Source organism: Armigeres subalbatus, chromosome 3, assembly GCF_024139115.2.
Source record: "Armigeres subalbatus isolate Guangzhou_Male chromosome 3, GZ_Asu_2, whole genome shotgun sequence".
NCBI lineage: Eukaryota > Metazoa > Arthropoda > Insecta > Diptera > Culicidae > Armigeres > Armigeres subalbatus.
In genome coordinates, this window is record NC_085141.1 from 160677329 (window position 1) to 160697291 (window position 19963).

At 39.8% G+C, this 19963-nt stretch overlaps 2 protein-coding genes across 6 annotated transcripts in view; one reads left to right on the top strand and one right to left on the bottom strand.

Annotated features, from left to right (window-relative positions):
• The window catches only part of LOC134219429 (uncharacterized), a 36776-nt gene extending 21100 nt beyond the window's left edge, over window positions 1–15676 (bottom strand). Inside the window, exons 1-2 of one of the 4 annotated variants that reach the window (XM_062698162.1) lie at window positions 15201–15676; window positions 14396–14617 (exon numbers count right to left, since the gene is read on the bottom strand). In XM_062698162.1, coding sequence (XP_062554146.1) covers window positions 14396–14447 — 52 coding nt within the window. In that variant the 5' untranslated portion in view covers window positions 14448–14617; window positions 15201–15676. Of the gene's footprint in view, window positions 1–14395; window positions 14671–14699 lie in introns of all 4 variants that reach the window. The other 3 variants (XM_062698164.1, XM_062698165.1, XM_062698163.1) reach the window with 3 other exon arrangements.
• Window positions 1–19963, top strand: part of LOC134225946 (rabankyrin-5) — a 79564-nt gene that overhangs the window by 43763 nt on the left and 15838 nt on the right. The window lies entirely within an intron of this gene.

Genomic DNA, 19963 nt, shown 5'->3' on the forward strand with positions numbered 1-19963 from the left:
TACTAATAATATTAGTAGAGTAGCTTGTAACTTGTATTTTTCCGTTGCATAAAAATTCACAAGTATGAATTTACAAGTCTAATATTACAAGTAAGCTGCACTAATAATATTAGTGGAATTTACAAGTAACTGTTGCATAAAAAGCTCGGTGAGCTCGATGGGGCCCCTCTTGAGGACTGCTGGAATACAGTCAAAGCAGCCATTAACGACGCAGCGGAGAACAACGTCGGGTATATGGGTCGAAGTCGACGGAACGATTGGTTCGACGAAGAGTGCAGACAGATTCTGGAGGAGAAGGACGCAGCGCGGGCGGTCGCGCTGCAGCAAGGTACCCGGCAGAACGTGGAACGTTATAGACGGAAGCGGAGACAGCAGACCCGCCTTTTTCAGGAGAAGAAACGCCGCCTGGAAGAAGCGGAGTGCGAGGAGATGGAACAGCTGTGCCGTTCTCAAGATACACGCAAGTTCTATCAGAAGCTCAACGCATCCCGCAAAGGATTCGTACCGCGAGCCGAAATGTGCCGGGATAAGGATGGGAGCATCTTGACGGACGAACATGTGGTGATCGAAAGGTGGAAGCAGCACTACGAGGAACATCTGAATGGCGCTGAGAGTACAGGCAGTGAAAGTCAAGGCAGCGGAGGAGATGACTACGTCAGTTCAGCGGACGATGGAAGCCAACCAGCCCCCACCTTGAGGGAAGTTAAGGATGCCATTCAACAGCTAAAGACCAATAAAGCAGCTGGTAAGGATGGTATCGGAGCTGAGCTCATCAAGATGGGCCCGGAAAAGCTGGCCACTTGCCTGCACAAACTGATAGTCAGAATCTGGGAAACCGAACAGCTACCGGAGGAGTGGAAGGAAGGGGTTATATGCCCCAATCTACAAGAAAGGCGACAAACTGGAGTGTGAGAACTTTCGAGCTATCACCATCCTTAATGCCGCCTACAAAGTGATATCCCAGATCATCTTCCGTCGTCTATCACCATTAGTGAACGAGTTCGTGGGAAGTTATCAAGCCGGCTTCGTTGACGGCCGCTCGACAACGGACCAGATCTTTACTGTACGGCAAATCCTTCAAAAATGCCGTGAATACCAGGTCCCAACGCACCATCTGTTCGTTGATTTCAAGGCGGCATACGACAGTATAGACCGCGTAGAGCTATGGAAAATTATGGACGAGAACAGCTTCCCTGGGAAGCTTACCAGACTGATCAAAGCAACGGTTGATGGTGTGCAAAACTGTGTGAAGATTTCGGGCGAACACTCCAGTTCGTTCGAATCGCGCCGGGGACTAAGACAAGGTGATGGACTTTCGTGCCTGTTGTTCAACATTGCGCTAGAAGGTGTCATGCGGAGAGCCGGCTGTAACAGCCGGGGTACGATTTTCAACAGATCCAGTCAATTTATTTGCTTCGCGGATGACATGGACATTGTCGGCCGAACATTTGCAAAGGTGGCAGAACTGTACACCCGCCTGAAACGTGAAGCAACAAAAGTTGGACTGGTGGTGAATGCGTCAAAGACAAAGTACATGCTTGTGGGCGGAACCGAGCGCGACAGGGCCCGCCTGGGAAGCAGTGTTACGATAGACGGGGATACCTTCGAGGTGGTCGAGGAATTCGTCTACATCGGATCCTTGCTAACGGCTGACAACAACGTTAGTCGTGAAATACGAAGGCGCATCATCTGTGGAAGTCGGGCCTACTACGGGCTCCAGAAGAAACTGCGGTCGAAAAAGATTCGCCACCGCACCAAATGTGTCATGTACAAGACGCTTATAAGACCGGTTGTCCTCTACGGACATGAAACATGGACAATGCTCGAGGACGACTTGCAAGCACTCGGAGTATTCGAGAGACGGGTGCTTAGGACCATCTTTGGCGGTGTGCAAGAAGACGGTGTGTGGCGGCGAAGAATGAACCATGAGCTCGCCCAACTCTACGGCGAACCCAGTATCCAGAAGGTAGCTAAAGCCGGAAGGGTACGATGGGCAGGACATGTTGCAAGAATGCTGGACAGCAACCCTGCAAAGATGGTGTTCGCTTCTGATCCGGCAGGTACGAGACGGCGTGGAGCGCAGCGAGCGAGATGGGCAGACCAGGTGCAGAACGACTTGGCGAGCGTGGGGCGTATCCGAGGATGGAGAGATGCGGCCTCGAACCGTGCATTGTGGCGTCAAATTGTTGATTCAGTGTTATCTGTTTAGATGTTAACTAAATAAATGAATGAATGAATGTTGCATAAAAAAAATTCAAGTAGAAATTATTAGCGCTGACTTGTAGTTTTTTGTACAAGTATGAATGGTGCTGTAAATAATTTTACAAGTAGCTTTTATTTTATTATTTCAGCTATGAGAAGTAAATTTGCATCGTTTTATTGGTTTCGATGACTTATCAGAGAAAGAAACTAGTATTCACAGTGCTCCAAATTACCATAGTGTGTAATACTATGCACTAAGAATAAATATCTCGTTCCAATACAAAACTGAAAATTATGAAATGACTCTGGAGATAGCAGAAATACTTTAAGTGCTGACATCAAGTTTTCAAATAAGGGGAGCGCTTAAGTTCATTAGCAATTATGCACTACATGGAAACCCATAACTACTGAAAAAATAACTAAAAAGGAAAAATCACAAAAAAATCTGACTAAAATTGTATTGGATAGGTATTCTAATAAATAAGTAAAGTATTTGAACCTCATTTTAGGATGATTTATATGTCAAGTCAAGTTTTACTGTAATCCAAACCCGCATGAGTCTCACAATACACTTAAATTGAGATCCGCTTCAAAAACACGAGTCGTACGAATTTAGCGGGATTAAAATTTTAAAGGAGGGTAAGCTCACGTAACGTATACATCAAATTAAAACCCATGTCAATCCCGAAATCCGCCTATAAAAATCACGTAAAAATCTAATCCAGTGTGCATATTGGCTTAGTCAAGGATACCAATATGTACCACAAAACTGGACTGAACCCGAATCATTAAATTTACAAAGAGAAAGATAATTCGTGCTCCGTGTATGCCTATCGCAGGCAAATTTAGCAAACAAACGATTTGTTTACGTTTACCTCTGCATTGACAGTGAACTGTCGGATGAATTTTGACAGGTAAATGACGGACTTGTCATTTCAACTTTACTAATAATAGAAGTACTAGGTATTATTAGTTGGCAAAACATTATTATGCAACACAAATTATAAGTACTTGTAATTTTTTAACTTGTAACTTGTAACTTGTAGCTAATATTATTAGTCCGATTATGCTACAGGGCCCTGCTATAGGAGAATCCACATAAAGGTTATTAGTTAATAAGGGTTATGTGTGTTTCCACATATATGATATGCAAATTCACATAGCCGTTATGTGAGAAATGCTATAGTCAAAATTTATGTGTGCCACACATAATGAATATGATTAGATTTTTGTCAGTGAACAGTTCCCGGTGAATTTTACTTCATTTCACCGAAATCTGTGAAATGATTTAAGTGTGAAAAGTCTATTTGGTCACTTTTCTGCAGCTGAAGGTCACTATTTGGTCCCTTTTTTCGCCAGTGTCACTAAACTCACTATTTTGAGCGGCATTGATCGCTACCAGCCCTGCTCTGGTATGAGTTATTGACAAAATCTTAGATAATCAAACCCAGATTACTAAATGATCGGAAACATCCTTGGCTTTAATTATCATTTTCATATTTTAACAGGGGTGCGTAAATGAAATATAGCTCTTTGTTCTTATGTGAGTCCATAATAAAACAAAAAAAAATCGCATTACTTATTATCTCAATAAATTAGGAACACATAATTCAACATATTTCTGAACGTCTAGATAAATGTTACGTTAGCTAATCAAGCCCCTGACCGAATTGTATAATTTCCAGCTCAGTAGTTCATGTTTGCAAGAATGAATATTCATAACAAAGCATTTCAAAACATTCGCAGGACCAAATCATGACAGGTATTTGATGCCAATGGTAATTATTACACAACAAGTCGCAAAAAATGTTGTGAAAGGCAAACTTTTTTGGCACAGTTGGAAACGCCGAAGCATACTGAGCAAAAAACAAGTTTGTTGGCATCGCCAATATTGTGCTTAGTCACGGTGAAGCTCGATTTGCCTTTCTCATATATCCAGGTTCAGCGAAGATCATGTGTCCTCTCGGATTTATTAACTGTACCGGGATTGATGAATTTAAATTATATCTTCATTAAGGGGTAAGCTATTTTTCAGAAACATTTTTTCTGCCATAATTACGACGATCTAAAAATTTATGTTGAAATGGAATGAGTATCCCGAAGAGCGTTTATATTACAAATTTAAAGGTTTTTCAAAGGGGATGGATGTTGAACAATTGTCGATTTCTACGTGACATGGGAAACTTTTCTATTTATATTTCGCAAGCTGCGTTTTGGCGCTCTTCGAAAACTAGCTACTTCTATGAGGCAACTTGTTCCGCGTATTTTTAACAAGACGGACTGTTGGTACTAGTTGTTGGTTTGTTGGTACATAAAGGACAATATTATTACAATATTAAACACGATCTATAAAACCAGATTTTATGATCTGGAATTGTAAAAAAATCAATTAAGTTAAACAAATACTAATTAGGGCTGTCCATATACCACGTGGACAGTTTACTGGGGAGGGGAAGTATGTCGATTGTCCAATGTCCATATTTTTTTTTGAAAATTTTTATGAGCAAATGTCCACGCTGGGTATTTAAATCTGACCAAAACTGGTCCACGTGGTACAGTAATATCCCGATTTTATCACACCCGTGGTGAATTTTGGGGTGATAAAACAGGGTATGTGACAAAATTAAAAAAAAAAAATACTTCCAATTTTTTAATTCATTCCACAAATATGAACCATTGTATGCCTTGGAAAGGCCAAATGCATGAACGGTACCCGTTATTTCTTGTCGAAATTGTTTACAGAATATTTTGCAGGTGCTTAGAAGTCGTTTGTAATAAACTACAGGCGGTGAAAGTTATTCCATGAAAATCAATGTTGTTTGTGGTATTATTTACGAAAATAAAAAGAATGACATTTTTTTTGGGTGTCAAAATCGAGTCGAAATGCATGTCTCGAAAATTTCCCACATTTTGAATTAAAAATCTAATCTTACTTGATAACATTATGAACAAAAATCAGTGATGACCATTGTGTATAAACATTCACACTCGAACGTACATAAAACGCTATTCAAATGTGCTGATTATCCCGATGATTATTATGGTTAATATAGAAGCAGTCTATTAACCTACAATCAACTGCAACATAACGGCACTGTTAATAATATAGCATCGTTAGAGCCCAACACTAACGGCACCCATCCCGGAAGCGCTGATAAAACTCAATTGTATGCTGCCGACAAAGATGTAAACTCATCATCGTTCTGTCGTCACAGTAATAATGGCATCATCACCGATCGCAAAATGTTAAAACCGCCGGTCGAATATCTTGGATTGTCAATCCACTTTGACTATTGAGTTTGGCAAAGGCATCGATTATGCTTCGTTCCATTTTCCCGGTCAGTTTAAAGTGTGTCACAATCGAATACATATCCATTGTCTTATCATTCCAATCTGCCTGCGTAACAAATAAACATTGCCTGCCGCGACGCGTAGCACAACATGCGTCGTTAAAATGAGTGGAAGATTGTGTTTTGTTTTAAAAAATTGGCGATGGTTATTCCTATCTACTAACAAAGTCGGGGCCCTCCTTATCCGTGCGGTAAAATGCGTGGCTACAAAGCAAGACCATGCTGAAGGTGGTTGGATTCGATTCCCGGTGCCGGTCTAGACAATTTTCGGTTTGGAAATTGTCTCGACTTCCCTGGGCATAGAAGTATCATCGTGTTAGCCAAAAGATATTTTAGTTACCAGATAAAGATTGTCGCTGTCGTCGCTGTCCGGAACATCTTTTGCTGGCGAGGATAAGGGATCTAAATGTCATTGAAGGAAAAATACATACGATTTGACCACACATGTTTCGGACAGCAGAACAAAGGGAACCGAAGCGACAATCTTTATCTGGTAACTAAAATATCTTTTTGTTAGCCTCATGATATACGAATGCAGAAATGGTACCTTGGCTTAGAAACCTCGCAGTTAATAACTGTGGAAGTTCTTAATGAACACCAAGCTGCGAGGCGACAATGTCCCAGTGTGGGGATGTAATGCCAATAAAGAAGAAGAATAACGAAGTCATTTGACCTCACATATATAAAGATCTTGACGTTCGATATCATGTTATTGCCTTCCTCGTATTTGTACGACAAAGTATACTTAATTTAATTTTTATAATAGTAATTAGGGTAAGACTTTAAAAATTTCATAATAGTAATTAGGGTAAGACGGTATAATGCGCCTACAACCATAAAATATTAATGAAACGTTTTTGGTTAAGGTAGGGCGTTTTGCACACTGCCGTAATCTGGTAAAGTGACGTATACGCCATTTTCCAAAAAGGTGTTAACGAGTAGTACTAATCGTACTCTTTAACAGAAAAATGGAAAACATGTATGTTGTAAAATGGCGCATACGTCACTTTTCCAGATTACGGCAGCACAGGCACTTGTTAAAATCCATTTTTTCACGGGGGGGGGGGTCATAGTATACCGTCTTACCCTACTTGAAATTCCAATAGGGTTGGTGAAGAAAGTCGATTTTCAGGGTAAAGTTATTATGGATCTCCAGTTAGCCTTGCAACCAACGGCGTAGGATTACCAATACAGAGATAGCAAGTTCGATCCTCGGTCCTAGGATGTTTTCGGTAGGGAAGGAAAGGATATTCTGAATAATGGCTTTAGAATATCTCTCACTTTGAGCAATGCTAACATTTTTGGAAATCTGCACAGTTATTGTAACTTGAATAATAGTCAAAGTTGAAGATTTCTGTTTGCTCAATATCAATAAAAGTTTAGTATTTCTTCTTCTTCATCTTATTGGCATTACATTAGCAAAGTAAAAAAAATGATATTTATATTCTTCCTAAGTAATGGTTTTGATCGTTAAAATTTTGACTGTACTACTGTACTATGAGGATTTAAATATTTTTCCGAAATTGTTTTTTCTTCAAAGAAAGAAAATGGGATGAACAATAATCGTAATCACAATTGAGCAATGTCATGAATCGTTGTGATTCGAATTTCTTGGAAAATGTTTCACTTCGATGCTATTAGCACATCCTGTACCTATTATTTATTCGACGCGTCCACCATACGGAAAGAAAACCGCTTGCGTTATATTCAAATTGAATTATTTATTGTCTCGTCTCGTGAGATGTCATCATTCCGTTCCGGGGCGGACAATGCACGCTGTCCACTGCAATCAACGGCTCGGAAGTGATCTCGTGCTTCATTGTGTCTGCGCCGACCGCGATCGCGTCAATTGGGAGCAAACATTCAGATTAATTTTCATTATCTGGACGGCGCCCAAAATTTGATACGGTCATGCCTATTGGCGATTTGACGTTGCGAAAAGGAGATGAAACAAAAAAGGGCTTATCTATAAAATATAGGAAAATTGTTAAATTTTCAAAAAAATTGGAAGAAATTTAGCTATAATTTATTAGCAGTACGACATTGGCCTTTTCATATAATGCGTATATACTGTGATATCAAAATATAAGTGTTTATAAAGTACTTAAAGACGACTAAAACCCCACAAGGCAAACTGTTTCTAATTAAATTTGTATCATGTTTAGGAATTCTGAAAGTTTCTTCATATGTATCCTGTTCCATGTATTTTTGCCTTTCTCGTACAACAAAGTTGTACCGAAAGGCTATATGATTGCTTCAAAAAAGAACTTTTAATAGAAGGCCCGGAGACCCATAGTATTATATACCGATCAACTCAGCTCGACGAACTGAGGAGATGTCTGTATGTGTGTATGTATGTATGTTTGTGTGTGTGTATGTGTGTATGTGTACAAATTTTGTAGACACACTTTTTGGAACTTAGCATTATCCGATTTACTCGCAACAGGTTGCATTCGACGGGGAATGCGGTCCCATTGTTTGCTATTGAAAATTGGCTCGATCGGACATAGCATTTCGGAATTATTGAAAAATCATTGTTTTTTCCAAGGGTCCCCCCTTGGAAAAAAAAATTTCCCCAAAATGGTGGCGATGCATTTTAACTAATGTAAAAACATGCAAAATGATCGAAAAAATGTGATCTATTCTCCTAAAAAGCTTTTTTGACCATTCAATGTAAGTGGGTGAAAAAGAAAATTGTATTTAACTAAAAGTAATTAATAAATCATTTTCGCAGATCTGATGATGGCTGAATGGAGTAAGCCGAAACGTTATTAAAAAACGGGAATTGTGTGTGTCGTTTTTCACCGAAAAAAATCAACAACCCAAAGATATAGAAAGATATACTTTCTATTGTTATTCTTTCAATATATTTTATAATGCACGAGAAAGGCATCATCACTGCTAGGTGGATTAACCTGGTTTTTTTTTTTAAATTTCGTTCTTTTTCTGTATCTTCAAAGCCATATCACAAAAGTAAAAACCTATTGCAAATGTTGCAACTGTTTGTCTACAATGCGTATATTATTCAATAATAGCGTCTAAGTATGACAACAAAGCTTAAAAGCAACCACAATGTCACCACGTTATTAGCATTAATTGCACTTTCGCTTTCTATTAGTCGATAAATCGTTAGCGGCACATATCCATTGTTAGGCCGCTACGCGGTTGCTTTGCGACCAACAACAAAGGGCGCAACCCAAAGAAAGCGCGGATTTAATACTCTCTTCAGTTAGTAGCATTCGTGTACGATGTAAACCAATTTCGAATGATTTTTTCTGAGAGATCAACTTTTGCGCGAAACACATTGTCTAGAGTGGATTACTGATTTGTATTCATGCGGATGTATTATCGAGTATGTTAGCCGGTTTATAAATTAACATACCATTTAGCAGGGATTTTTAGAATGACTGCTTACACATGGCGTCTGTTTATTCCTCAAACTGGTTCTGTTTCGCAAGTTCTACGAATCGAAACAAAATTTAGCTACCTAAATGTTTGTTGATAATAAATTAAAAGAAGTTTAAGTTCATGATCTTCTTTTACATCTTCAAGGCCTATAGAGCCATGGAGGAAGAAGAAAAACGATGCAGGCCACGTTCTCACAGTCAATGTAGGATTAGGAGAGGAAAATTAGTTCGACACTCATTGCTACAAGAGATCGAGGAATCTTCTGCATATCTGTGACCGCCACGGGAAAGGAATAACTGGTTAGATGAGATTATCCAACTCCGTGGTACTTATGAGGTTGTCGCTGAGACGGGGGTCTCTCATTAAGTAAGTACTTACGGTGAAGTTGGGCGGGCCAGCAGTCGTAATTCTCGTGCTTTTGTGATATATAGATAGATAGATAGATTGAAATCAAGGACCACATCCACCTTGATTTTTAATAGCCATCTGAATGAAGATTTCAAAAGACAAACGAAGTACACCGTAACTATGCTTATTTTATGCATATAAAATAACACTATGTTTATCATTTATGGACAATGTGAATACACTAACATAAATTCTAATATTTTGAGATGAACCAGCCTCGGGCCGAATATTTCTCTAATAAAGACATAATATTTCGAATTTTCACATGGACGTCCCTAAATGTCTGCCTTTGTCTGCTACCTACGCCTCCCCTTACAGTACACGAAAAAAAAACACAATACATATTTCCTCACCCGATACCTTTTTCATTTTCATCATACCACATAGAATATACCGATAGGGACCAATTGTGAATTTTACCATTCCAGAACTTGAAAGGTCCTCGGTCACATACGTAGTTCCACTTATGTTATGCCAAATAAGGAAGCGTCTAAAACTGTTCAACAGAATCATGTAAATTTACTTCAATGCACATAATTGGAGCATGATAAACGATAGAAATTACCATTTCATTTTATTTTTACATTACTCATGACCTCAAAGTTTCATGTTGTTTTGGCTACGTCGCAAGCGTAGCCATCTTTTGTTTCGTTTCACATTATTTCTTGTAAACTTAATGGTTTTGAATTTTTAGAATGAACAAGGTATTGTTTTCGGTCGAGTGTAGTTATAATGGTAAGGTAATGTGTTTATACACCTTATTTCGTGCTTTGTTTATGTGCATGATATTCAACGCACAATTACATTGAAAAAGCGATAACATGATTTTCATTTACATTTGTAACAGTTCGAAAATTGAACATCACCTGGTCATTAGAATCACATGTGCCTTTCGATAAAACTAATAGGACATCTGTCAAACACAATTCGATATCTATCAAAAGTAATCTTGCTCTGTGAGCAAGGAAATTATTGTAAGTTTAATTTGAATTAAGGACTTACTTAAGAATTTAAATTTAATTTGAATTTAATAAAATGAGACAAGAGTCTAGGTGTGCAATGTGCAATTTTTGAAACTGTTGTACTTTTTATTACAGTACAAGTCCTGTTTTTGCTTTTCTCGTATACTAAGTATACGGTAAAGGCTATATGATCGCTCCAAAACAAACTTTTTATAGAAGGCCCAGAGACCCATAGTGTTATACAATCGACTCAGTTCGACGAATTGAGGTGATGTCTGTGTATGTGTGTTTTTTTTTCTTCCTAAGCAATGGAGGGGGAATCTGCTCAACAGACATCCTGGATTGTCCAGGAAGTGTGGGGTTAGGGACCACTTCCAACAGCAAACGAGGGAGGCAGGACTACATCCCGACCCGCTAAACCGTTTCCATTGCCGCCAAGCCCATCGTCCCTTCGGTACAACAAGAAAGTAATGCACCCTCGAGGTTAGCTGCATGTCCTTGCAGCATCGAACATCGTGACTTGCTTTTTCAGAAGAACACCATGGTATCGTGCCAGCGCATTGCCGGCTTTCCAGGTGGCCTTACCACACCCTATTTCCTCGGAAGGTGGGAAGGGTCGACTTCGCGCCTGCTTCTCTCTGCACGACTGGTATCACGACTGGTGTGTGTGTATGTTTGTGTGTATGTGTGTGCGCAAAATAATCTCACTCATTTTCCAGGCACTTATCCTTAAACTATTTGCTCGCAACAAGTTGCATTCGACGCGGAATCTTGTCTCATTGTTTCGTATTGAAAATTGCCCCAATCGGACTATGGGCTCATAAGTTATGGCCAAAATACTTTTTTTTTCATACAAAATGTGTGTAGAAATTACTCACTCGAAAAAAATGAGAAAGGCACCATCACCGCTAGGTGGATTAATCTGGGTTTTTGCTAATAAATACCATATTCGGTCGTCAACTGAGACCATACTTTTTGACTACCCCGATCTAGTTACCACCGATATGAAAAATCATACCTCGTCGTAAATTATCTACTCCTGTTTTCAAAGAGATCAGAAAGCGTCTCTGAAACATAAATTACTACATCACACGAACCATCGACTTATCGTACCTTCTTCAAGTCAATATGTGTAACTAGCGATAAGATTTGAATCTATATCTGATAATAATGGTTTGTTGAATCGTAGGACGCATTATTCTACTTGTTTAGTGCATAAAAACTATATGTAGGTTTCTAGTGATGTAACAAAAATTCAGGCCATCTGGATTGAATGCGGCTTAGTAATAAACGTTGGAATGGAAAATACTGGGTGCTGCCCAAGTAGTCCTTCTCGCTATCATCTGATGGGCTACGTAAGTAATCAATCAGCTGCCTTATTTGAAACTCTGTGCTCCACAAATTATCATTCAGCTAGCTAACCTATTTACGTGCTATCTAATGTGTCGGCGCACGATGCAAGGTTGATAGAACAAGATAGAAAACATGGAAACCCGAGAAAAAAGGCAGATAAAAACATGCAATGTCAGCCTTCTTCAGTTAAATACGGCTCATGCATATTTAGTAATTCTAATATGGAGCGAAACACTATCATACGAGAAACAGTTTACTGCATGTGCATGATTTCAATGTATAAATTAGAGCAAGCGCGTTAACTATAAATGTATTGAAAACTAGCTAACCAAACTGAGATTTAAATAGATATCGATGAAATCATTTTGCATTTGAGACTATCTCTGTTCATCTAGCAAAACATGTAGTGCCATCCACGCCCTATTATTTAGGAGAAATGTCTCATAATTATAGATTTTTAAACCAACAAAGTAAATATGCAAGCGCTCAACCGTTAAATGAAAGAAACCGGGATGCTTTAAGGGCCGTAATGGCAGTTCACGACCACAGAAATCAACTGATAATTGATGTTTGATGAATGATTGAGAATATTTAGACACTATTTGGTCATCTCTCTTAATTTTCTAATTTCTTGACTATTTAGTTCATCAAATGCTCCAATTGCTATCCTTATTTTCCTTATTTTTATCCTTACTTTCTCAAGCGCTGGAAAAATAATGTATAATTATTTAATGAATATAAGTTACTACCTGTATACACCAGGCCCGGTCCGAAATTGACAGTTTAATTTTGCAGTTACCGGTACAATTGGAAAATGATAAAACCGATAGGATAACGTGGCCATTGTATCCATAACTCACAAGCGAATCATCCTATTGTGTCCAAACAGTCACTGATTGTTTTTAATAATTCAATAAACGGCAACACCCGGTTATGCGATTGTGGATTATAACTAGGGGTGGTGGAAATTCGCGGCAAAATTTTCAAAATTTCGCGGACAGTCAATTCAGAAAATCTGAAAATTTGCGGCAATTTCCCAGGTAAACTGTATTTCGGTACCAAAAATAAAAAAGACAATGTAGATTACATATTTATTTAAATTGTTGCGTTTATTAATTTCAAATTATTATTTTATTATTTCTTTGCATTACTGATCAAAAGCCAAATTTTTTTTCGTCAACTTTTGGCGCTGGGAAGTGTTGATTAAATTGTACTGGCAGACACTACGTTCAGCATCTACCGAGTTTCCAGGAATAGACAGATATTTCACCGCTATTTTGAAGAGCTGAGAAAAGTGGAAAGAGGCCGAATGAGAAAAATAGATTTGAAACATGCCACGAGATGATCAACGTTGGGAGACTTTTTTCTCTAAACTTCGCCAAGCAATCCTAGAATGTGAGTATTGCAGGTCATGTGAATGCAATTTGGTAGTAACCCTTTGAGAATCTCTAACTTTCCTAAAGAACCAATATTTTTTACGTCTCTAACTATTTTTAAAATTTGAAAGAAAAACAAATTTGTTCTTGAATTTGATTTTGGCTTAACATTCGACCAATTTCGGACTTTGCACTTAAAAAATATATATTTTCGAGACGTCAAAAAATGCGTTTTTTGTCGAGTGTATTGACTAGGTCAAGAAATCGACTGAGGCAATAGAATGGAATAAAATTATTGTCGGGAAAGGTTAATTTCGCGGTTTTTCGCTAAAATGTTTAAATTTCGCGGCCAGCATCAAATTTCGCGGCCAGCATCAAATTTCGCGGCTTCCGCGAAATCGCGAATTTCCACCACCCCTAATTATAACGTATTGTGACCCATTTTTTCTGATTGTGTCGACCATATTGTATACTATTCTTGCGCAATTTGTTTTTTTTTAATTGTTTCTATTTTGAGCATTCACAATAGCAGGTAAAATATATTCTTGTTTACGTACAAATCAGAGTGTATGTAATTAAGAGTGGCGACACTGTCAGAATTGGAACAAAATTCATCCATACAAAATCGCGTTCCAAACGAGCAGGAGACCTGTCAAATATGGTACATGTCGCCACTCTTAATTACATACACTCTGGTACAAATGTGCTTTCAAATATACAGCCATACAATACTAGACACTGAACTTCAAAATGTTTTTGAAAAATTATAAAATTAGATTTCTTCGAAAATTGTTCTCAGCGCAGTGTTTTCGAGATAATCAGAGGCCAAAATTCCACTTTTTTATGTTATTTTTAAAATTATTCTTCAGATTGCTTCCTAAATGGCCTATTATCGTCTATATCAACGTTTTTTCTTTATTCTAACCTTCTTCTGAAGACATCGTTTATTCTTCTACTCGCGTATGAAAATCAAATTAGTAGATGATTCGAACAAATCAGATTTGTTCGAAAGTTCGGTAGTCCGTGAACAAGTATAAATAGAGCTGAATGAAAATTAATGCTTTCCTGATTATTTGAAATAAGTTATGAGTAGGTATGACATATACATATTTCCAATGCAATGCAGGCCCTTTTTATACCAACGATTTTTAATTTTGTTTAACACATGGTTATGAAGGACTGCATATATATTTTTATAGATACTAAACTTTAAACAAAATTTCATTTTTTTTTATTGAATTCATACGCGTAAAAATACATCTCATGAAAAGTACACATTGTACATACACCTTTAACCATATACCTAGCGTAGAAGTAAGAAGAGCGAGATAATTACCTAACACCAGCAACAGAAATATTGTGGTCAGTGCTACGGTTTGCTTATCCATTGCAAACGACTGGTCCGACTCGAATCTCTCCAGGCCAAACGTTCTGCACCAAGTCAACGGGAATGCCCGTTGCTGATTTCTGCGGCTGCAAGCGTAGCGTAATTTCCCGTTTTATTCCCGTTAGTCACAATAACCAATTGCCACACTTCTCCTCGGCTTCGGCGAAATTGCTAAATGAACGTATTCAACAAACGATTGCTTTGTATATTAGCATCATGTATTTCTGTTTGGCAAAAAAATGATTAGAAATACTTAATTAAGGGCACCCTGCTTCGTTTCGCTTTTTCTTTTCTAATGATTTACAGGCTAGCGCACAAAAAATAAAAACCGAACCGAAAGTCGCGACATCTAAATTTTTCGTCCATCCACATCGAGTAACCGCCCATTTGATTCGACGACCGAAACAAAAATCAAGGTCAGACACTTCTCATATGCCGTGTGCCGCCTATTTTCGTTTTCCTTTCCTTCAATTTTATTTTCATTTGCCCAAAACGATTTCTTTCTCGCATTATGCACCCACCACCACCCGTTTACCGGAACACCGTGATCCGCGCAAGAGAAAGCGTTGCTCCATGAACCCGATTTCTTCTCACACCTTTTGTTGACTTTTCTTAGTTGCACTTCAATTTGTGCTGCACTCAGGGTCTCATATTAATCACCCTCACTCATCCCACCCGGAATAAGATCTATAGTCAATGTGCACTACCACTGTTACGGTGACCCAATATTGCTTGCAAAATTAATTTGTTTCACCTGCATATGCCTGTTGCTAATCTTCGATAGACACTAATCTACTTTCCCGGGATTACTTAGCCATAACGGAGTTCTGACAATATCATTGGCGCGCTAAACTGTTTCTCCTAGCTCATCATCATCAACGGTACTTAGCGCTCAGAAGATTTGTCTCAGACTAATAAAACACATTCACAGATGATTGAACGCACGTGGGTGTTCTCTGTTATGACTAGAGCTATGACACACGGAATTTCGCGTAAGTTTTCAAACCGATCACAGCTGATGTTCGCTTCTTTTATGATCGCAACACGCGTGTAAACACTGCTGTTATGTTGTCCAATGAGGCTGTTATCGTCTCGAATGCTAGGTTGATACTGAGACGCGCGTTCCTGCTACATATGCCGGGTCGAGACAACTTGCCACTCAAACTCAACGCAGTACCCCGTTCGTTTCAATCGTTGGGTCCGATAGCCCGATGCCGTTGCGTCGAGGGCTAAAATACGTTTGCTTGCCTACCCTATGCTGCACACAAGGCGAGCAAAGAGGCGGTCAACCGCATGAGAAAAGCAGTGCAAGAGAGAATCAGTTAACAGAAAACGGAAGAAAAGGAAATATTTGAAGAAGCGGACCAGATTCGTGTTGCTTAACATAATATTGCAGATAATGAATCATACTACCCTGAATGGGCAGCCCGAGCAAAAAGTTAGAAAGATAATTGACCTCATGTGCGTCAGAGTGTATGTAATTAAGAGTGGCGACATGTGCCGCATTTGACAGGTCTCCTGCTCGTTTGGAACACGCATTTGTATGGGAATGACAGATGAATTATGTTCCAATGAATTATTGGCATTGGCTGATTTTCTACCCGTCGCTGTCATATACAGGCGCTATATTGCTGTTCCAGAGAAAACTTTCCTCTTTACGGTTCAATTTTTAAACTACCGTAGCTGTCATTTCATACTTTTTCTCTGCTGGTTGGCATGGCATTCTACTATAACAACGCCAAATATCAAATTTTTGTTTCAGTGTATTGAAGATTTTCAGGCTTGCGGTAGAACTTTGACAGCCGCGGAAGAACTTTACGGATTCCGCAAAAAGAAAAATTTTGATACTGATTTCGGAAAGTTACTGATTTCAGAAAGTTAACTCCTAGTGTGCCGCTGTAAGCACGCTCAAAGTGGGTGATTCATTCTGACAGTGTCGCCACTCTTAATTACATACACTCTGATGTGCGTCTTAATTCGCGAGGGTGAATATAATAGAATAAATGCGATATCAAACATAATGCGTTCAATTATGAATAGCATGTAGACTAGCTACCCTATAACCAGAGACCGGCGGAGTGAAAAACTGTCGAAATGGCAACGTATGAAAATGCATGAAATCGTGACAATGATACTGGCAGCACTTGAACTTTTTGCTTGCTTCTTATGGATGCAAAAAGTAAACAAGTCGAAATGGAACCGCTTATGACGGTTTAATTGGAAACAAGATGGCGTCTTCGCCGATCTCTTATTCTAGTATTTCTAATGTAGACCAACTTTAAATGTTTTTTTAGCAGTGTTACACAGTCGTGGGGTTTTAGTTAGTTACTTTTTGCGTGTGTCTGAACCTGAAAGCCTAGTACCCTAGTACGCTGCTGATACGTAATGGCTTTACGGAAAATTTGATCAAATTACCAAAGTAAATTTGACAACTGATTCAGTATAGGATAAATGTCACTTTCGGAATGATGATACGGAATATTTATTCGTAAGAAAAAGTGACAGCTCCATTTACTTTACCCAGAAGGCGTTATTAGCGTTACGAAAGTTGCTCTACTTGTCAGCTTCGTACTGCTTATTCCAGAACCCAGTTCGAGACAGCAGCAAGTACGGACTTGTTTTTTTCGCTCGCGCATTTTTTCCAAGTGTTTTTTCTCGTTCGTTCGCTGTTTACGTTTTCGCTTCGTTGCGTTGGCGTTATTTTCTCCTGACCCGTCATGGGAGACTCGGTGGCCGACTCGGTCACTGGAAAAGTGCCTAAGCGCACTGCTTTTGTGGCGCGGGTAACCCTTCCAAGCAGCTTTTGCAGAGCAACATGTTCTCGCCGTTGCCGCTTGATGACGCCATTCGCCGAAAAAGAGAAAGAAGTAGCAATCGCTGCTGCCGCAGGTGCAAACTGAGCGGATGGAAAAGTGCCCGCCTGTTTTCGTTAAGGGCATCCACCGGATTTGCGGCCGAAAATCCGCCAGCTCATTGCAAAGCGCCTCAAGTGCACGTTCCGGCTTTGCAGTGAGGGATTCAAGGTGATGCCTGCCAATCCAGATCACCACAAATCTATCGTAGAGTTCCTACAGATCCACAAGTATGAGTTTTACACTCAAAACCTCCCCGGCACGAAGCCGCTCAAGACTTTGCTGCGAGGGCTCCACGTTATGAAGGCGGGAGAGCTTATCACCGAGCTAGAAAGCAGTGGACTCAAGCCTATCGCCGTGCACAAAATCGCTCGCCACGACAAGGCCAGAAAGTACCGAAATCAGCTTTACCTGGTCCATCTGGAGCATGGCTCCATCTCCTTCAGGGAACTGATCGGAGTAATCAACTACACCGTCGTCGGCTGGGAGCGATACCGGCCCGTGCATCGTGACATTCATTTGATTCCCAACGAGTTCTCGGAGGAGTTGGAGATCTCAGCTGGCGAATTCGGGACCGATTTGCGATTTGGGCGTAACTTATTTTGTAAACAAACATTGGAAGGCGAATTCCTGCTAAAGTAAGCATTTTCTAAGGAAACCACGGTATGCATCCGATAGAATAGGCCCTCCTCTATCAGGTAAGGGAATTAGTTTTGGAGAAAAACGCTTGCAATCTACGCAATCAATAAATCAATGTTTGTTTACAAAATAATTTACGCCCAAATCGCAAATTAATCCCGAATCAACGGCCTATATCAAATCATCGAAGAACATGAAGGCCCCAGGCTTCGATAGGATCCTGAATCTCAAGCTCAAATACATGAGTGCTCCGTTCTTTGAGCACCTTTCGCTGATCTTTAATCAGTGTCTCCGGCTCAGCTACTTCCCATCGTCCTGGAAGTCAGCGAAAGTCATCCCCATCCGAAAGCCTGGGAAGGATCCTTCCTCTCCCAAAAGTCATAGTCCCATCAGCCTTCTCTCAGGATTATCCAAGCTATTCGAAAAAGATATTTATCACCGGTTACTTGAGTCTGACGAAAATCTCACCATCATCGAGGAACAGCTTGGGTTCCGACCCGGTCGGTCAACTGTACACCAACTGACTCGAGCTACCAACGTCCTCAGACGGAACAAGTTTGTCTCAAAAACATCCGCCATGACCTTACTTGATGTCGAGAAGGCATTTGACAATGTATGGCATTATAGCCTGGTGTACAAACTACAGCGCTACAATCTTCCCAGCTACCTGGTGAAAATAATTAACAATTACCTGTCGGCAAGGACATTCCGGGCCTCAATCAGCGGAGCGAGGGCCCCTGCTTTTCAATCTGTTTACCTCCGACATGCCAGAACCTCCAGAAGGCGGCATTCTGTCTCTGTTCGCAGATAACACCTTCATCGTCTACAACGGTAGAGTGATCAGAGCGCTAGTGGCAAAACTCCAACGAGGCCTGGATGCCCTGACAGAGTACCTCACCAGCTGGAAGATCTGTATCAACGCGGCGAAGACCCTGGTCATCATTATCCCCGCTCTAAATCCCCTAAACATGTTCCGCCTGGGGACTGTAAAATCATCCTCAATGGCACGACAGTGGAATGGACCAATGAGGCCGACTACCTTGGCTTGACTCTCGACAGCAAGCTTATTTTCAGGCAAGTCAGCACGTCGGTCGTCATTGTTCCTGAAAAATAAGCTTGCAAAGCATCCTCCCTGTGATCGAATACGACATGCCGGTGTGGGAGAGCTGCGCTAAAACCCACCACCTCAAACATCAACGGGTCCAAAATAAATTCCTGAGGATGATCCTCAACACCCCTCCCAGGACAAAAACATCCGAGGTCCACCGTCTGGCCGGGATAAAAACCTTACATGAACGCTTTGGTGAGTGTAAAGGAAAGTTTATGGTCCGTTGCTTGCATTCGGATCAAGCTCCAATTGGGGCGCTAGTTCCAATCTAGGTTATCAATTTTTTATTGTAAATATTAGTGTACATATTAGTTAGTTTATCAAATTTTAAAAACACACTAGCGCCTCCTAAAATCCGTCATGATATATCATATCTTAAAACTGAAATAACAATACTTATTAAAAAAAATTAAATCAAATCGAAGTTGTAGGGCCAGCCGGCCTATCACGAACAAAAAATGACTAAATAAAGAAGAATTTTACTACTACTACTACTACTGCTCACGGAATTTCATTAGGGGGTCGTTCAAAAATGAGGTCACAGGTTTTAGGGTGTAGGGGGTTTAAGATTTTGTGACAGTACATATACTCGGTATACAAAAAGCGTGACAGAAGGGGAGGGGGTTAGAAATCTCAAAAAGTAGTGGACATCATATTTGAATCGCTTCTAGCTGAATCATTCCGTATTCTATCTATTTGCACAGTACTTTTCAGCAGCGTACTAGCCTTGAAGGCTAAAAGTTTGATGATCAATCCCTCTAAAAGTGAGTTGAGAAAAAAAAATTTCTATCAGAATAAGTAGTAGGTCTCTTCAGCAAAGTTGTAGCAAATTTTATTACGAACAACTTTGCTGAACATGCCGAGTCTCTATCGCTTATATATATATATATATATAACACACTTAAGATGTGTTATGTT